The sequence below is a fragment of the Mirounga leonina genome, unplaced genomic scaffold, assembly GCF_011800145.1.
Source record: "Mirounga leonina isolate KUSES-001 unplaced genomic scaffold, KU_Mleo_1.0 Mir_507, whole genome shotgun sequence".
NCBI classification, from domain to species: Eukaryota; Metazoa; Chordata; class Mammalia; order Carnivora; family Phocidae; genus Mirounga; species Mirounga leonina.
This window is the reverse complement of record NW_023270789.1, coordinates 4096852-4115616: the sequence shown is the minus strand read 5'-3', so window position 1 is coordinate 4115616 and position 18765 is coordinate 4096852. Positions and strand designations below refer to the sequence as shown.

Here is an 18765-nt window from a genome sequence, read left to right as displayed (position 1 = left end):
GAAGAGAAGGAGAATTTAGGGGAGAAGGTAATGAGTTGGGGTTTTGCTCTGTTGTTTGAATTGCTTGTGCAACCTCCAAACCAAGATGAATGAGTGGATCTAAAACTAAGAGAGTGGTCAAGGTTAGAGACCCAGACTTGGAGGTCATTAGCACACAAGTGGTAGCTGATGGGTATGGATGATAGCACCTTGGAAGAATGTTAAAGTAGAGAGATACTGTGAAACACTATCATTTAAAGGGCAGGCAGAGGAAGAGGGGCCAGAAAGGAAAACAGGGAAGGAACAGAGAGGTAGGACAGGAACCAAGAGAGAATGAGCAGGATCGGAAAAACCGAGAGAGGATTTTTAAGAGAGTCTCCATATTTTCAAAGTATAAGTTTAATGACAGAATTAGTTGGCTACTATTCCATAAAAGGATTACTCTATTTCCGAAGAATTTGCAGTGTCTTACACATGTGTTAAAAGATTGAGAAAATAAATTAGAATATGATAATGCAAACTTAATGCTAAAACTACCGAGCACAATGTAACTTCTAGATAGTTTGGAAGGCACTTTGGGATTTTCTCAGTGCCTCAGGGCACCGTTATGAACTCTAGCTATTGTCCTGCTCAAGCGTGGGAGGGCTGACAAATGGAGCATTGATTGACCTCTGGATAAACCAACTTTCACTCCCAATGGGAGGGCTCACTAGCAGCAACAGAAAAGTGTATCCAGATCCCAGCTCAGGCTAGGAAGCCAACTGACTCAATCAGGGACATGAACCCAGCAGAAAAAATTAAAAACCTTTAATCCTTCCAGTTCCCCCCACTCCCTTGCGTATAATGTGAGACTTGTCAGTAAAGGGAAGTTCAGAAAGCAAATCAACCTCCCATCCCATATCCTAATGTCCTAGAAATGATTGTTACATCTGTACACATGGGTTTCAAGGCCTCCCGAATAGGTGTCCAAATACTTGGATCTGAGTTCATAATGGTGTGACATACACTTGAAATAATAAGTTTAATAGAGCCAAGAGAACCTGATTTAGAAACTTATTTCTAAGACTGAGCCTTTCCTAAGAGGGAACCTCTTGCCTTAAGGAGGGATCGTCACTGATGTTCTAGGCACGGGGACTAAATGAATTAATCTTTGGTCTCCCTGGGCTCTGACTGTAAGGTCACTCTATGCTTTGAGTTTGCCAGCTATCAATTCTGTTACGGTCACATCGAAGACAACAAGTAAACTTGAGTCGAGGTTTCAGGGGATTATTGTCCCCAGACCACCAGATTCCGGCACTGCCATGACCCCTGATGGTCTGGCAAAGAATGAGAGCTTTTCTGAGACGATCAAGACAGTCCACATGGGAATAATTCTCCGATTGTCCTTGCTGAGTGGGATTACTGGGTTTAGAGGCATTTGCTGAATGGTACAGCTCCCGAAGAAAAGGGGTGGGAAAAGGGATGGGAAAGGGGAAGGAGCTGATGGGAGTGGGCCGGGGCTGCTTGCCCCCCCTCCCCCCAGTGCTGTCTGCATGGTAGTGGGCCGCTGTGATTGTGCCTTCATCCACCATTCAGAGTCAGGGCTACTCATCATCATCATCGCTGTCATTAGACTCCTCATCAGAATTATCGCCATCGTCATCGTCATCATCATCCTCATCGTCATCCCCGTCATCCCCATCTTCATTGTCATCATCTTCAGTGTTTATCTTTCCAGAAAGCACGTCCTCGATCCAGTCCTCCAGCTCCTCGACTGTGGGCAGGTCATCATCATCAGGGATCTCCATCCAGACACTGTCAGCCTGCAGCGAGGGACCGAGTGAGTGAGTACCGGAAGGACCAGCCAGACCAGAGGGTTCCAAACAGCCGGGCCCAGGCATCAGGAACATGTGCGCACTGTTTCATGGGAATGCCTCAATGCAGAATGCTATCTGTAGCAGCCTGCTTGTGCAATGTCAAGGGAAACGTGTATTCCATTGTGTGTGTGTGTAATTGTCCCACAGAGGTCTCTGGGGAAGGAGAGTGGGTACGGAGGCAAGGCTGTGGAGGGTTGGCAGGGGAATGGGCCAGGCCCAGCACACTAGGCCCAGCAGCTGCTCCAACCTGAGATGCCACCTCCCCTACCACCCACCCCAAACTTCATCCTTGCCTCCCCACCCTGGATTAGTTCCTCCAGATCAAAGCACTGCCTGGAAGAGACCCGCCCCACCCTAACCTGCCTGCCCTCCTGATCCCCACCATTAGGTTGATACTGTGGAAAGTGCTGGGAGGTGGGAGGTAGCCCAGGATTGGGGCAGTTCCCAGGGGTACTGAAATCAAGCATTACTGTGAATCATAACTATATTTGCACTGTTTTTTTTCCTTCTGGTTTCATGAGCGTATCTACAAGATACCTATATAATAACAACAAACATGTGTATGACATTCTGGTAGGACAGCCATGAAACTATCACCAATGATTCCCTCTGGGAACGCGACTAGAAAAGGGATCAGGGCAGTGGGAAATAGTTTTGCTTTTCACCTTAGAGTCTACTGTTTTATTTACAAATGTTTTAACTGGAGTAAATTTTAAAAAGTATTAATTATTATTATTAGTTTAAAATGCAGTGTACAGAATAAATAAATGTAGAATTCCCCAGGGGACTGAAGGCCTACCAACAGGATAACAGGACGTTGCTAACCGGCCCCTTCGCAAGCATTTCCACCACAATTAATTATGGCTCTAATGACTTCTCTGGGACCATCTCTTTCTGTCCGGTATTTGCTCATTAGCTGTCGTATCTGTCTCCTCTTCTGTTTTGTTACGGTGGAGTTGTATCAGCTGTAGAGAGCAAGGTCTAAAATTCCTCATGCTCTGCCGGTACACCACACCGGCTTTTCCCACCCTCACTCAGTTCAAGGGTGTCTGCACGGTGAAGAGGGGCCCCTCCTCCTCCTTCATGATCTTCCTCCTGCCCCCTCCCTGGCAGCATCCCCCCGCCCCCAGTCACCCTCTGTGCAATAGCAACTTCCCGTGTGGGTTCTTTTGTGTAAAAAAGAATTTGTTGTTGGGCTTTAGGAGAAAATACAAAATACTTGGATGGAAAGTTCCAGATAATAAAACGGGACGGGCTGGCCCCATAAGCAAGGAAACATGCCCATGCCTTTCCCAGGAAGTGCCCATGGAAGACAATCCTGAAGCCATGGATTGGGACTGGCTCAGAGACTAGACTGGGGCCACACTGGCAAGTTTCCTGAGCTTGGGCAGGGCCGAGGGTCCTGCTCATTTCAGGGGAGGCTAGACTCCTATACATGGTATCACAGTCTGGGCTGCATGGCAGAAAACAGGACAAGCTGAGGGTGACTGGTGAGCAAGCATTCATGGGGTATACTCACATCTGTCACATTCACCACCCCAATCTGTGGCTTGAATAGATCAATCTTGAAAGTCTTCTCCCAATAGGCAACGAGCTGAAGCAACGAAAAATAAGATCAGACAGCAGGCAGAGGGCATTCCCGGTCAAAGCCACGTTTTGTGGCTGGACCCACCTGCCATCCCATCATCGGTCACCATTGCTTAAAGTTCTTCAAAACAGCTGTGGGCACTTCAGAAACTGAAGGCTTGGCCTCAGCCCTCAAGCACTTGATAAGTATGGAAAAAGGAGTTCATAACACCAACTATGAAAACATGTAATGTAAAAGCTTCTACAGCTGTAAGGAAGAATATTATAGAGATGGTCCAAAGTCGGTTCCCAAATGACTGTTTGGGAATTTTATAGTTAATATGTGGTGAGAGAGCCATCTTCCTCCACTTCTCTTTCAATGTCCCATTTAAAAATCCATTACCCTGCGCCACTGGGATCCACGAGATGCCTGAGAAGGCTGTGAAGTGTCATGCAAATAGAGGGGTTTTTTTCCCCCCCCCAGTTCACCAGGCTTGGGATTCACAGGGACTAATCTCTGACTGGGATGGGACTAAAGGAGTCAGGGGCCATGGGGCTAAGGCAATGCAAATGTTCAGTGGCAGAAGGTCTCCAAGGTAAATATATGGCCTGATGGGGACCGGAGATAGTAGGAACCTGGAAATCCGGACAGTCTGAAGATTTCTCTTTTGTAAAAACCAAGGCAAACAAACAAATAGAACAGATTGGGACAACTGCAGACCATCTGCAAGCTTGCATAACAAAACAGTCCAGATGAAAATACAGCCAGGCAGAGGCTAACTAAAAAGTTATAGTAGGGGCGTCTGGGTGGCTCAGTTGGTTAAGCATCTGCCTTCAGCTCAGGTCATGATCCCAGGGTCCTGGGATGGAGTCCTGCATTGGGCTCCTTGCTCAGCAGGGAGCCTGCTTCTCCCTCTCCTTCTGCCCCTACCCTTGTTCATGCACTCTCTCTCAAATAAATAACATCTTAAAAAAAAAAAGTTATAGTATTTAGGGTCTTATGAGGCCATGACTTTGTTATGATTACCCAGAATTACGACATTGGCTTCAGATGTCATGAAAGTCTCTGCCTCTGACTTATTCTGTATATAGGATTGGATTTCAGGACCCTTGAAATCATTAAACTCCCTCAATTTTGACTATTTAATCATGATATGATCAGTCAGGTCCTATGCAACAAATGCGAATTCCCGGAAGAAGAGAAGTTATCATTTATAACCAAATGATAACTAAACTTGTACTGATTACCAGCAGTTAGCTCAGGCTAAAGTCTATTGACTGACTAGTAGACAAATCTTTGGCATCAGACAGACCTGGATCGGGATATCATATCTCCCACTTAGTAGCTTTAACCTTGACAGCCGTTATTGTTTTATTTGTCAGATAGGGATTCTGACAGTCCCTACTTCACAGGTTTGATGGGAGGGTTCGAGAGATGGTGCCTATGAAGAATTTACTATAGTTCCAGGCACGCAGTCTATTAGCTACATCCATTGTCATCACCACTGGGCTCCTGTATCATACAAATTCCGTTTATTCTCTTTAAAATTAAGTATATAATCAAGGCTTTCTGGCCATTGATCTCTGGCACTAGCAAGAGTTTGGACTTTAAGTTTCTTACACATTCAGCATGCTAGGACCTGGGAGAACACAATGAATGAGACAGGATCTCTGCCCTCTGAGAGGTTACTCCTTCCCTCCATGAAGTTCTTCACTCTGTGCAAAATGGTCAAGTGTGATTTTTATTACTTCTCAACTCAGGTTGCCTGAGAATGACAGTCCCCTCCCAGAACATGAAAGAGGCTGTAGCAAGGGAGGTAGTGGGGCAAGGGACAGAAATGGAAGTGCTAGCAGAAGGATATCACCCAGCTGACTTGTGTGGGCGCCTCAGATCCCGGGTCTCCACGGAATGAGAATGGTGGGTCTAACCGTGGCAGCACCAGCACCACTCTATGTTGCCCCACAATGTTGCCACGGTCTTCCACACTGGATAGGGGTGGTCACTGTGTTTCTGCACATGCTTCTCCTATTTCACACCCTCCTTCATGTTTCCGGGTCTCACACTGAACACACACTCACCAGAGGAAAGTCATCCGGATCGATCCACACGATGCTCAGGTCAGGGTTGTCAGTGTTGTCCCTGGCAACCTGTTTCAGGATTTCCAGGAACTCGTAGCCATCTGAAGCAGGATTTGAGAAGTCTGAGTAACCCCTTACATACATGGCTTCCAGCATGAGGAGCAGGGAGTGGTTTTTCCACAGGGTTTCTTAGGCCATTTGGTGCATACCCTCAATTATAGGATTAATCTATAAAATGAGTCAGATGAGAACCCCAGCCACGAAGCAGCTTACTCAAAGGAAGCAATAAAAATTTTAAATAAAAAAATATTAAAAGTTCACAGGGAAGTGGCTGGTTCTTAACTCAAAGCCGGGCTCAATTTGCTGATCTGCATGTGAAAACTGACTAGCCTTGAGTCAGCCAAGTGCAATCCCAGATCAGAAGAACCCCTGCCTGGTCCTCAGTGCTCTGTGCCCTCTCTTGAAACCAATAATTTGCTATCCCTCAGAGCTCTACAAACCAAGAACCTGTAGCCTGGACCCTTAGTCTTCTGCAACCTGGAATTTCTAAAACCTTCAAACGAAGCTTCTGATTTACAGCTGGTTTCATAGCTTTGAGATAGTAAATGGGGTTTCTCTCCCTCTCTCACCATTTCCTGGTATGCTCTGCCCTCCCCCTCTTCAGGCATCAGCATTTATGACCCCCAGGGGAGGGATGATTCATAAGAAAAGCAGAGACAAGCCTTGTGAGCCTCAAGAACACAATTTTTTCTTAATTTAAAAAAAAATTAAAACTTAAACTTTTAAGGACTGGGAACCTAAAATTTATACCATAAACACAAAGTTTTGGAAGACGGTTTAGTAAAAGAGAAAGTACACCCTAAACCCTCAGCATCCCCACCCCACTCCCAACTAAAAACAAAGAGTCTGGAAAGTCCCCGAGAAGAAGCTCTGCGCCTGTGTGTTTGCGTGTGCATGCGTGCGTGTGTGCGCATGTGTGTCCACATACAGAAACTCCACAGTTCCAGGGGATCCCAGAGCACAGGGCATCCATGCTTTGTTTCAGAATGACACTCTGGGAAATGGAAAGGCCCCAGAATCTCTTGGAGAACCCCTTGGTGCCGGAGCGTGAGGGCAGAAAAGTCTGCCAGGAGGCCCCACCAGTTCTCTGTTGCTCTGAGGAACATGGGCGAAGCCACAGTTGGGATGGACAGGACCAGTGGTGACCTGCTGGGAGCAAGGGCTAGAGGCCACACAGAACCACAGCCCACTCCGACCAGATGTATCCCCCACCTGTCTGTGCCTGAGAAGTGGCGAGACACCGGACCTTTAGGGATGGTGGGGTGAGAGTAGGGGGGCCATCCATGACCAGACCCAGTTCCCACTGGGTATGATACAGGTTTGATTCTAGAATGTAAAGTTACATTTCTGGCTTGGCTGAACGTGTGGCCTGAAATGTACACCTTTTCTACCAGGAACTTCCCCACCTGCCTCGGAATTCCGTCCGGCAACTGCTCTTTCATTGTAAAGGTTTCTTCTTTTGCCCAAGGTCCCCACCACTATGAGCCCTTCTGTTTAACAAGTCTCTCCTCTCCGCAGGAGCTCTAGCCTTTGTTTGGCTAACTGGGGCCTCTGGGTAAAGGTTTTTCTCTGCACTTCCTCATCTCCTGTACATTCCAGGCCAAATGCATGCCATTCTTGGTAGTTCTGCTTTGAGTGGGTGTAGTCACTTCCAATGTGGCCAATACGGACTGCTAACTGTAAGATTCAGACTGGGCCCCCTCGGGCCTTGCTACCTGGAAAGCAGAGCTACTGCTCAGAAAGAAGAGGCCACAGCCCCTTCCTGCAGAGATGTATTCTGCTTGCGTGATTTTTCCATCTCTTTCTGAATTACAGGTTTCCCCTGATATCCAAAAGTAGAACATTCCTAAGAACCAAAATATCGTACAGTGAAGAAGCAATAACATGTCATAAAATCAAAAATCCTCTTTGGACTTCTTTTCATCAGCAAAAACAGGTACTAATGTAGGTATTCTGTAAAAGCAAAGTGACGTAATGAGAACGTCGTGAGAGCAAGGGAAAGCTGTATCTCATGAGTCACCGTGTATGACAGACACTTGGGGTGAATAGGGGCACAGGCTTTAGAGTTCATTATCATTGTGGGGATTGGGTGGAGTTGAGGTTGGGGGATATTACTCCTGCCGCCTCTGGGTCCCCCTTCTCTGGGCAGAACAGGGAATCTGTGGGTTATGTATCATAAAGCATAGACCACAATAGGGAATTCTCTAAAACACTTTCCGTGACTACTTTCAGTAGCCAGAAGGAAGAACTCTGGAAGGTGAGAACCAAATTTAAAAGTGATCTTGACAAATCAGAAATTCATGAAGAGGATAAAATTCAACGACATAGACCCTGATTCACGTAGAAAGTAAATCTGAGGTGCAAAAGACAGACTTGCGTAAAGGGAGGGGAGAAGTCGTCTAGGCGCCATATTGTAAAGGGACAGGGGTGTCCTCAGTACTATAGCTGAACACTCAAGATAGCACGATAGGTTTCTGATGGAAAACCCCACAGAATGTTGGAACTAATGAAAAGGAATGCTACATACAGGAACTTTTTCTACTCTACATGCTAGAGCAGGTTTGGAGATAAAAATGAAAAGATAGAAGGAATAAAAATTGGGTTCTGCTAGAAAAATCAAATGGGTGGCAGTTTTTATGTAAACAAGAGAAGTCAAAATTTTCGCTTAGTGCTTAATTTTAGAAATACGAAAGGTTTTTGTGTCTACAGAGAAGTAAGGAAAACTCAAAAAGCATTCACGGAATACATCGATAAATGAGGTTGACATTAAGGCAAGAGAAACCTCATCCAGATCCAAGGACAGCTTTTCGACTTTCAGGATGACGAATTCCATAATGGACATAATCCTTCTGCATTCCTGGATATTTTCAAGAACAGAAGAGGAGCGAGCAACCCAGCATGACACTTAAACACACAGACCCGTGGGGCAAACAACCTTGGTCCAAATCCTGGTTCTGCCATTTTGAGTGTGACTTCAGGAAAGTTATTTAAGGCTTGGTTCCTCATCTGTAAAATTGGAATGATGATAATAAAAGTACCTACTTCATAAGGTTGGTTGTAGGTTACATGAGTTAGTACTTCTAAATCCCTAAGACACAGAGTAAGCTTTAGCCATTATTCCTAAATGATCTGGATTTTTCTGCCTGAATACAAGAAACCTGGCCATTCGTCTCTCCATTCAGGGCACAGGTAATAAATACAATGATCTGGGCACAAGCAGTGTGTTCGATACAGTCTTGGCCCCACACAGTAGAGAAGACAGGCTCGTAGGAAGTTACGCCAGGAGATGGTATGTCATGGGGTGGTTCCTTCTGGCCCCTGCTCATGATTCTGTGACTGAAGGCCGCAGGGGCGGCTGTGGCAGCAGGTGTGACTATGAGAACCTTGCCCCATATGTGGGTTAGAGTTAGGTTTAGTTCCTTTGTTTTAAAGGCATTAAGCTAACTTGGATATTCCTGATTCAAGGTTCACAAGCCTGGGATACATTCTCTCCCTTTATATTCCCAGCCTTGGATGTAGACCTGCTGGAATGGATTCTCCTGCATCTGGGAAAGCTGAGGTAAGGCAGCTAAACTGGTCTCCCAGGTATTTAGTTGCTAAAAATTGCAAGTTATAAGTTCAATTTCCTCTTAGGGAGAGCTTCTGTTTCTTTGTAAAACAGGTGTCCAGGCAGGTATCTTGGAAAAGGGAAACAGCCACTGTGGACTCTCCCTTTTGGATCAGGAAGGCAGGTGCAAGAAGCCATATTTCACTTTTGTAATTCAGTGTAAAGCCCAAGATGAGTCCACAATTGCAATTGCATGAATGAATGGATGGATTTGAAACGGATAAATGTTTCCTTTATCAGTGATGCACTAAGCTTAGAGGCCTTTAAGATTGTGGCCATGTATCTTTCAGAAGGAAAAGTCCATAATTAAAAAAAAAAAAGCTAGATTAAAAAAAAAAAGGAGGAAATATTATTCCATGATTTGGGGGCTAGCAATTATTTAGCCACCGAAACTAGAGGACTTGTCAGAGCATTTAATCTTCACATCTAGTCCCGATGGAGTCAGGAAGACTTTCGTTTTTCCATTTACAGAGGATGGAGTTGAGACACAGGGAGAGTACGTGGCTTGCCCAGCATCACGTGGGAGCAAGCGGCAGAGCTAGGATTCTAACTCAGTTCTTCGGTCTGCACGTCTAGAACCATCTCCACAATCACTTTCCCTCCGAGGTCTTGGCCCTCCTACCAACGCTGTTGCCATCTTCCTTCCTCAAGGTTGTGCTTGAGATTTGTGAGCTGAGTGGGAAAGCTTCCATAGGAGGGAAGCAAGGGGCTCAAGAAGGCAGTGAGGGGGCAGCACCCTCTGGAGGACGGAGCCCCCCCCCCCTTCTATCCGTGCCGCTGAGCACCATCCTCCTCCCAGCCACACTGTTGGATTGGTTAACTCAGCCAAGTCCCTAAGTGATGGGAGTCTCAGAGATCGACCTAAATAAAGAAGAGGGACCCGGTGTGCTGTGAGAACCGTGACTCGCTCCCTGCCACACAGGCTTGGAACCTGAAGTCCCATGACCCAGGGCTGAGGGCTGGTGTGGAGCCAGGTTTCCCACGGCGAGCAAGAGGCCTCTGGGAATGACATCTCTGTGGGAGGGGAAACCGGTGATTATGCTCTCCTCCTACCCAGGCAGGGAGGATCTGGTGGGAATGAGCTGCACCAAGCCCTGGGGGACCAGTTCCAGGCCAGTCACAGCCCTATCAGGAGCCAGGGCCGGGTCTGGGAGAGACGTGGGTATCTCAGGGCGCAGCCTACAGGCTGGGAGCCTGAGTTTGAATCCCAGCTCCACTACTTATTAACTATGTGACCTGGTGATGTTATTTAACTTCTCCATACCCCTGTTTCCTTGTCTGTACATCGGGGAAGACCATAGGAGGGTACCTAGTACAGACGGTTGTTGTGAAGATTACATGCACGGTTAGCACTCAGCAAGAACCAAAAATGTTAAGTTTGATAAATCAGATTTACACTGGGAAGCTCAAATAAGCAGTCAGCACTCCTCCTTGAGACAACTGATCTCAAAAACATTTTCCAAGAACCCCAGGCGGTTGCAATCCGGTCGGAACGGGGCAATCCATGCGGGCACACGGCAGCCTGTCCTCGCATTTCCAGCTTGTTAGTGCTAATATTCCCTGGGCCCTTGGAGGATATCCATCCTGCATGCGCTCATGTAGAAACGCCGCTCCGCGAACCTTTCAGCAGGTGTTATAAAGAAGATGTCAGCCTGATGTAGACACATCTGGGGGCGGCGGAGGAGGGGTGTTCATTTTCAAACCTGTCAAACAGCGGCTCCGGGGGCATCCTGAGCGCAGGAGCCGGGGAGGCTCTGCAGGAGGAAGACTGAGCGGCACGCAGGGCCTGGGGCAAGAGCAGAGCTCCGGACTCGTCCTTCCAGGGCCCAGGGAGCTGCCTGCAGCCTGGGGAGCAAAGCTCGCAGCCGGCAGTGTCCGGACGGCTCGGAGGAGCGCCCTCGGGGGGGACCCAGGTCACTCGGCTAGTCGGCTCTAATTCCAAATCTGGGAACATCCGTGGACGGCAGGGAGGACGGCTGCCTTCTCTTCCTTAATTGGCTCTCAAGCTTCCGGGTGGCTGCCCTGTCTTCTCACTTCCCGCGTTCTCCTGCTCTCCCTGGCGACCCCCCCCCCCCCCGCCCCCAATCGTGCGCCAGCATTGCTGTGCATGCTCAGAGCCGGCCCCGGCCAGATGGCCCGCAGGTAGCGTGCTCAGCTGCTCACTTGAGAAATGGGAGTAAAGTGAGCAGCCCCGACATGGGGTTCAGTCCCATAAGCATACAAGTGATCCTCACCATCTTCATCATCATCAGGGCGAGATCAGAGGTCAAGAAAGCCTGCTGGAATTTGAATCCCAGCAAGCGATTTGGGCCCTTTAACCCATAAGACCCACTTTTCTCCTCTGAGCTGGGATGGTAATAATCACGCACTGATCACAGAGTGGCTTTAGGGACCAAATGAGATCCTCCTGGTACAGCACAGTTCCCCGAGACTGTTAGCTCTTTCAGGAGAGCTGTAGGGACGTCCCGGATAGATGATCTTTCTTTGGCCAGCGGGCAGGGGCCTGGTTGGAGCAATCGGCCATGTCCAGCTTAGTAGCAAGAGCAAAGGTATATGAAGAACCTCTGTCTGGGTGGGAATGCAATTCCTGGTCCTGTAGCCAGGCCCCTCCGCCCCGGGTCACACATCAGTGACCTCCAGGTAATGACTGACTAGCTGCGGCGGCGTCGGGACTTTCACAGAAAAGCCTTTCCCTTTCCTCGCCCCGAGTGGGCCAGGCCCTCCCTGGATGAAAAAAATATGCTTCGATCCCCCACGCCATACCCCCCTCCCCCCGCTTCAGTGCGTTTCTTCCAGCTTCCCAGGAGCAAGCCGCAGCTTGGGCTCCTCTGGGGAAAAACACAGCTTCAGGCCCAAGGATATTTGTGCAGGGAGGAGGTGGAAGGAGTTTCAGGAGTTTGATTCATTATAGCAGCAATCTCGGTCAAACAGGTTCCTGCAACTTGGTGGAGGCCTCTTTGTTCCATTGTTCCAGGGAGCAAGACAGGCTTCCCCACAATCCTGGAAGGGGGCAGGTGGGGCGGAGGAGGAAGCCCGCTGGGGTCTGGCCAGCAGGCTGCTGCTGATGGCAATTTCATCTCTGTTCACACAACACCAGGGATCCGACTCTGTTTGATTATAGCTTGTAAACTCTGGGCAATTGGCTTCCTTCGCTATTTTCCCCTGCAGGGGCAGAGGGGTGGCCAGAAACTGCTGGAACCATACTGGCATTTTTTTTCAGACAAAGACTAGATATCCTTGAAGAGTTCTGCCAACTCTGCAAGTCAATGATGGGAAAACTGAGACCTCAGCGAGCATTCAAAAACCTTAATAAAAACAAAGGGGAAGGAAACCCTCAGACAATTTGGAGCATTAGTTTGGTTTTGATACAATGGAACATTGTTTGGCCCTAAAAAGGAGTGAATTACGGATACACGCTACATAGTGGATGAACCTTGAACACAGTATGCTCAGGGAAAGGGGCTAGGCAAAAAAGGCCACAGATACATAATTCCATCCACATGAAATATCCACAATAATCAAATCCATAGAGATGGAAAGTAGATTAGTGGTTGCGAGGGACCGGGGGTGGGGGGAGAAATAGGAGTGACTGCCAACGGGCATGGGGCTTCCTTTTGGGGTGACGAATACGGCCTGCAGTTAGATAGTGCACAACTGTGTGAATACTAAAATTACCACCGAATCGCACACTTTAGAAAGGCGAATACTGTCACGTGTGGATTATCTCTCAAGTTTAAAAACTACGATAACATGGGGCGCCTGGGTGGCTCAGTTGGTTAAGCGACTGCCTTCGGCTCAGGTCATGATCCTGGAGTCGTGCGATCGATTCCCGCATCGGGCTCCCTGCTCAGCGGGGAGTCTGCTTCTCCCTCTGACCCTCCCCCCTCTCATGTGCTCTCTCTCTGTCATTGTCTCTCTGTCAAATAATAAATAAAATCTTTAAAAAAAAAAAAAACTACGATAACAGCATTTAGGCTTCTGTCTGTAAGAACTATGGAGGCTGATAATGTATTAACAACAAAAAAACGGGCATGGTGGCCAAGTGTTGGGGCTCAGTCTTGGTCAGTCATCCCCTCATCCGATCACCTCCCGACATCTGTTTTTTGAGTACCTACTATGTGTCAAGGCGCTGTGCAAGAACCAGGTACGTATTGATGACCAAGGCAACCTGTGGCTCCTTCATGACCTACCCTTAACTCCTTGTGCCCTCTTGGGAAGTTTGCTCAACTTCCTGAAGCTTCCTCGTCTGTCCCTATGAGTGTACAAGACATCTCAGGCCAGGTTAAGGTGCCTTAACACTTGCCTCCGAGCTCCGTGAAATTAAAGGTTTCTGAAGGGCCTGTTATGCTCAGCTCCAGGCAGCTTTGGTGCTTGTGGTTCTCTGTGCTTTCAGGTTTGGAGACCCCTGCCCCCGCACCTCATGGCCCAAGGCCTGGCTGCTGAGCCATCCTAAGTGCAGTTCCTTGCCTTCTATGTGTGCAGTCTGGATTGTGCCAAGTCTCCCCAATATGCACCTCAGAATGCCCACTTACGCTTTCCCTTTGGGGACCCTTTATGTCACAGAGCATTGCCAAAGGGACCTAGCATTTTATGGCCAGAAATACTTGATTTTTTTCCCCTGCACTTCCCTCTCTACCGATGCTAAAAAGAGTGCAGGCAGGAAAAAGTCGTCCGTGTTCCAAAATAAAACAAAGCTACTCATCCATTTATAGGGTCATTTTGCACTTTAGAAATGAACTGCTAGTTTTGTCCAGGTCTCACTATTTGAGCGAGTATTTTCTATTAAGTTTCCTAAGCACAGACCATATTTTACAGACCAAAGCATACATTGGTTGTAATTGTAATGGAGGATTGTTATTTATATAGGCTAGATCACAATATGGTTAAATAAACTTTTAATGTGGACAGAAGTTCTGTCTCTCTATCTCCCTCTTAAACACACTCACACACCCTGTAAAGCTAGGATGTTTTTATATCCTCCCCAGTGCTCAGTGCTTCCTCCTACTTTGGACAGCTAAGCAGAGTAGAACGAGGTTCTGATCCATCGGCATCTCTTAGCCGTGTGCACAACGGACAACGGATTCGTGCCTAACCGGCGACCACCAGGGGGTGCCCAATGTCTTGCAGTGGCCTTGCAGACAGGAAGTGAGGCAAGAGCAAGGAATGAGGGCTGGCAAAGGGGAGAAATCAGATCCTGCTTAAGGTGTGAAGGGACAGATTGGGAGTTTCCTACCTGGGTCACTCCTCTCCGCAAAGGCCACAATGTGGATCCCGTTCAAATCATCTTCCTGGAGGAGAGAAGAATCCAGAGGTTACGCTCCCAGGTGGAGAGATAGAAAGGAACAAGTCAGGGACAGACACAGAGGCTGGCAAGGAAATGGGCAGAGGGGAGGTGGCAGAGGGGCAGTGCACACGGGGCAGGGGAACGGAGGGGCGCGCAGTAAGGAAGGAAATATTGATGAGCAACTGGGAGAAATGCGTGCTGTTTGACACGTGGGTTTGCGAGACAGGAAAACACCCACTACACACAAGACATCAGCACTGAATGGGCCTCACTCCCATGGGCTGTGGGGTCCAGGAGAGCAGCAGTAAAAGGCAAAAGGAGGAAGAACATGAGTCTGGTGCATCAGGAGCTCCGAGGGCAACAGTCACTCTGAATATCGCTCAGTAAATGCAATTGGCAGTCTGTGTTTCGAGAATTCACCACCAGCAACCAGCAATCAGGGGAACTTCTGAATGCTGTCGACGGATCCTGAAACTGTCCCCAGACTGGCAGCAGACAGGAATCTTCTAGGAAAATTAGGACGTGGGTCTGTTCTGTTCACACAAGAATCGTATACAAGCATATAGGGCTTCTCCGTGAACACACCTCCTACTGAAGAACCTGTGTAGTCAGGAAGGGGCACCTTGCTGACTCTCACTTCCAGGGTCCTTCCTTGGGGTCCTTTCTGCTCGGGTCCAAGGCTTGCTGAAGGCCTCTAACGCATTTCTGTGAGTGTGAGAGGCTATGGGAAGAGTGGATTTGGGGGCTAGGGAAAGTTGAGGGTGTGACGGTGACAAGTGGGGGTGGCCATGGAGGCCGGGGGCAAGGCCAAGAATCCAGAGAGTATTTCACATCTCAGGGCGAGCAAGCGGCATCGCGTGGTTCTATGTCCTGGACAGAAAGGACCGTGTCTCCTTTGCATCGATTTATCCCGCAGAAGGAAGAGCAGGAGCTTTGGAGGAGGCTCTGTTATGAGCAAATGTGATTCCCCAAAAAACATGGAGAGGAAGATGCGTTAAGAATCAGGTAACGGGGACAAATCTGAATGAGTACTGATTATCGCTGACACAGGGAAGGGGAGTCACTGGGTACCCTGGATGTCATATCAGAATCATCCTATGGAAAAAAATCCAGGCATCTCAACCCTGCCATGATCCCTGTTTCCATTTCAATTGATTTTAATGCTGGTGCAATCCTATCTAAATGCTAATTTTTCCCCTTTGAGTTTGGAATGGACACAACCTCCAAAAATTCTGAGAGATTAAATGGAAAATATTATTATTAAAAACAAGAGAGTGGGCACAGGTTTGGTCAGATGCTCTGGGGAATTGAATTTTACAGATGTATGTGTGTGTGTGTGCAGGTTTATTACACAAATCCGACAGCAACCAGAGGGGAGTCTGAGGTTTCTCTGTTTTACATTTGCTATTATCGCCAAACAGAATATCCTGATCAGTTCTCATTAGGCTGCCCTGTGTCTCTGTCTCCTGCCATCAGCTGGAAGTGAGCAGTGTTAACTCTGTGAAACAGGCTTCGTTTCTGTGTGCCCTTCTAGAACGCCTTTGGAAATTGGTTTTGGAATTAAGAATCCATATTCGTTTGCTAAGAGGCTGCTCATAATGTGGCTGTCACTCCCCAGGCCTGAGATGGTGCCTGGATGGAGGGCTGTAATCAAGGCAAAGGGCCCCTCTCTTTGTAGGGATCAAAGAGTCAGCACACAAACCTGTACTAACACTTGCAAAGAAGCAGGTGCAGGCTCAGTGCCAGGTATTTCCAGTAATAAACTCACAGAGCAAGAATCCATGGGCCAGGGTTACTCACTGAGAATCCAGTGTGCACGGGTGAGGAAGAGCCAAGCTGACCATACGTAGGACTGAGACCACCCGGGGGCTTTCTCTGAACCCCACAACCTTTGCTCCAGATCACCCATTTGGCCTTTGGATCACATTGCCTTAGAAACTATCTTTTTAATAGCACGAATCCTCCCTTCTCAACCAGATGGCAAGCTCTCTGAGTTCGGAAAGGATTATACCTTAAAATAACAACGATGATTGGGTGCCTGGGTGACTCAGTCGTTAAGCGTCTGCCTTTGGCTCAGGTCATGATCCCAGGGTCCTGGGATCGAGCCCCACATTGGGCTCTCTGCTCGGCAGGAGGCCTGCTTCTCCCTCTCCCACTCCCCCTGCTTGTGTTCCTGCTCTCGCTATCTCTCTCTCTGTCAAATAAATAAATAAAATCTTTAAAAAAATAAATAAATAACAACGATGATTCCAAAGGCCACAATAGTATCTGCCCCCTGCCGTTCTTTGTATCAGTACTTTGTAAGTACATTATTGCTAAATCTCAAATGAAAGTCTTATTCCTATTTAGTGCTTAAAGAATTGAAGTGACTTACCTAACGCCAGAGAACTAGTAAGTGACACAACTGGGATTCAAGCCCGTTCTGTCTGGCCCCACGTGCTTTTTCTTTCTCACTGAAGGGGTCCAGAATAAGCCACTGTGGCATAAAAATTATTTTGAGCTGAAAGCATCTGAATTCCTGAATGCCTTACTACCCTATCTACCAAAGAGAGAATCCCAAAAGAACTCAATTGTCATAAACCCATCCCCAAGAGCAGCTCTAATTTCTCTTCTCAGACAGACGTTTTCACAGCACTAGCAAATCTCCCATCTATTCCCCAAGGGCCCATTTCTCTTTCCGAAGAAGTCATTTGTTTTTCCATAAGATCCCTTTCTGCCCAACCTTCTAACAAGTCATTTGTTCTCCCAGAAGTGACTCCTGCCTCTCCCATTTCCAATTAAGATGGTATATAAGCCCCTTCTTGAGTCACATTTCCTTGTAAACTCCCTTGCATAAATAGGTCATTAAATTTGTTCTTTGCCCGTGCTAATCTGTATTTTGTCAGTTTAATTTGCAGCCCTTCAATACTGAACCTAAGAGGGTAGAAAAAACAATTTTCCTCCTTGATATCACCAATAGCAACAGAATGAATCTGTTGTCCCCTGCAGGGTTTGCAGATGTTTCAAACTCAGATTAGTGACTCTTAAGTTAAAGGAGGCCGATGAGGGGTCTTTATGTAAAGTGACTGAGCCCCAGATCCCCCAAAAAACTGGAGACTTAGGAATTACTTTGGCGAATACCCTACTCTGAATTCTCTTTCACTTTGTATGTCCATCTGTCATAGCATGAGCATACTGGAGTGGCGTTATATGTTTTGAGACTGTTTCATTTTTTCAACCCTGAACTCCTCAGGACACAACAGCAATGTTCATTTTTATAACCCCGTGCTTAGCACAAAGTAATAGGTTCTTATTAATGCACACTGACTTTAAAACAAAGAATATGGTGATAAAAATCTTACACACTAGTTGAAGAAAATAGAAAATATTAGAGATGCCAAAAAGAAACCACACATCAGTTACCCACCAACCAGATATATTACCACTGTTCCTGTTTTGCTCGGTTTCTTCCCAGGTTCTGTTGAATGTTTGTTCTCTTGAATGAAGTGATGCAAAGAAAAAAAACATGCACTTAAAACTGCAGACTCCCTGGTGCGATGGAATGTTCCAGGGGCTTATCTGGAGGTTTCTGGCCCCCTTTTGGAAGTACTGTTTGGTTATTGCCACAGAGAGAGGGTTATTTCCGAAGGAACTGCTGACTCCCATCCCCATGGGCTTTTGCCCAGGACTCTGACCACTTGCCAGGATGGAGAGCTGGTTAGAAGGTAGTGTATCGAAGGGGAAGGGCAGGTCAGCACTCAGTTTATATCACCTTGCCCCACCTTGACATTCTTTGAATATTCTAAATGAGCAAGTAGCTATTCAGTTTACACACAGCAAGTATTGCTAACCACCAATTTCTTTAGTAATAATCAAGTATGTGTTTTTTTATGGTTTGCTGCTTTAAAAACCCACACAACTGGGGAAAGAAAAAAGTCAATAATTGCTTTAGCTCGACTTAGTTTTCCTATCTAAATATTTTGCAATGTCTGGGGAAGTGGGTGTTGAAGATAAAGACTTCCCAGTTCATAACTGGTCACGTTCCCCAGCTTCTGTGGTTTAATTTGTTGCGGCCAAGTGGTCCATGGAGATGCTGCTCTTTGGAGCAATGCTTTCCTAGGTGGCAAAGGTAGATGAGGAAGGCACATGGGAAGTGGCTCCCCAGAGATCCCTCTGACAGATTGATTTCTGCTTCTTCTTTTTAAGGCTGGGAAGATGTTCCTGCCTTCCCTCCCTCGTTGGAGACTTGGGACTGGTTAGGTCTGGTTACAGCTTCTGGGGAAGTCACATGGGTATTCCAGGATGGTGTGCAGGAAAGAATTAAACCAGTCTAGTTGCCCTTTTCTCTACCAGGT

The 18765-nt window shown here is 47.3% G+C and overlaps 1 protein-coding gene across 1 annotated transcript in view; it reads right to left on the bottom strand.

The window, feature by feature from the left end:
* Positions 1–342: 342 nt before the first annotated feature.
* CASQ2 (calsequestrin 2) overlaps positions 343–18765 on the bottom strand; it is a 63148-nt gene continuing 44725 nt past the window's right edge. Inside the window, exons 8-11 of the mRNA XM_034990219.1 lie at positions 14381–14435; positions 5481–5581; positions 3355–3429; positions 343–1781 (exon numbers count right to left, since the gene is read on the bottom strand). Coding sequence (XP_034846110.1) covers positions 1563–1781; positions 3355–3429; positions 5481–5581; positions 14381–14435 — 450 coding nt within the window. The 3' untranslated portion in view covers positions 343–1562. The remainder of the gene's footprint in view (positions 1782–3354; positions 3430–5480; positions 5582–14380; positions 14436–18765) is intronic.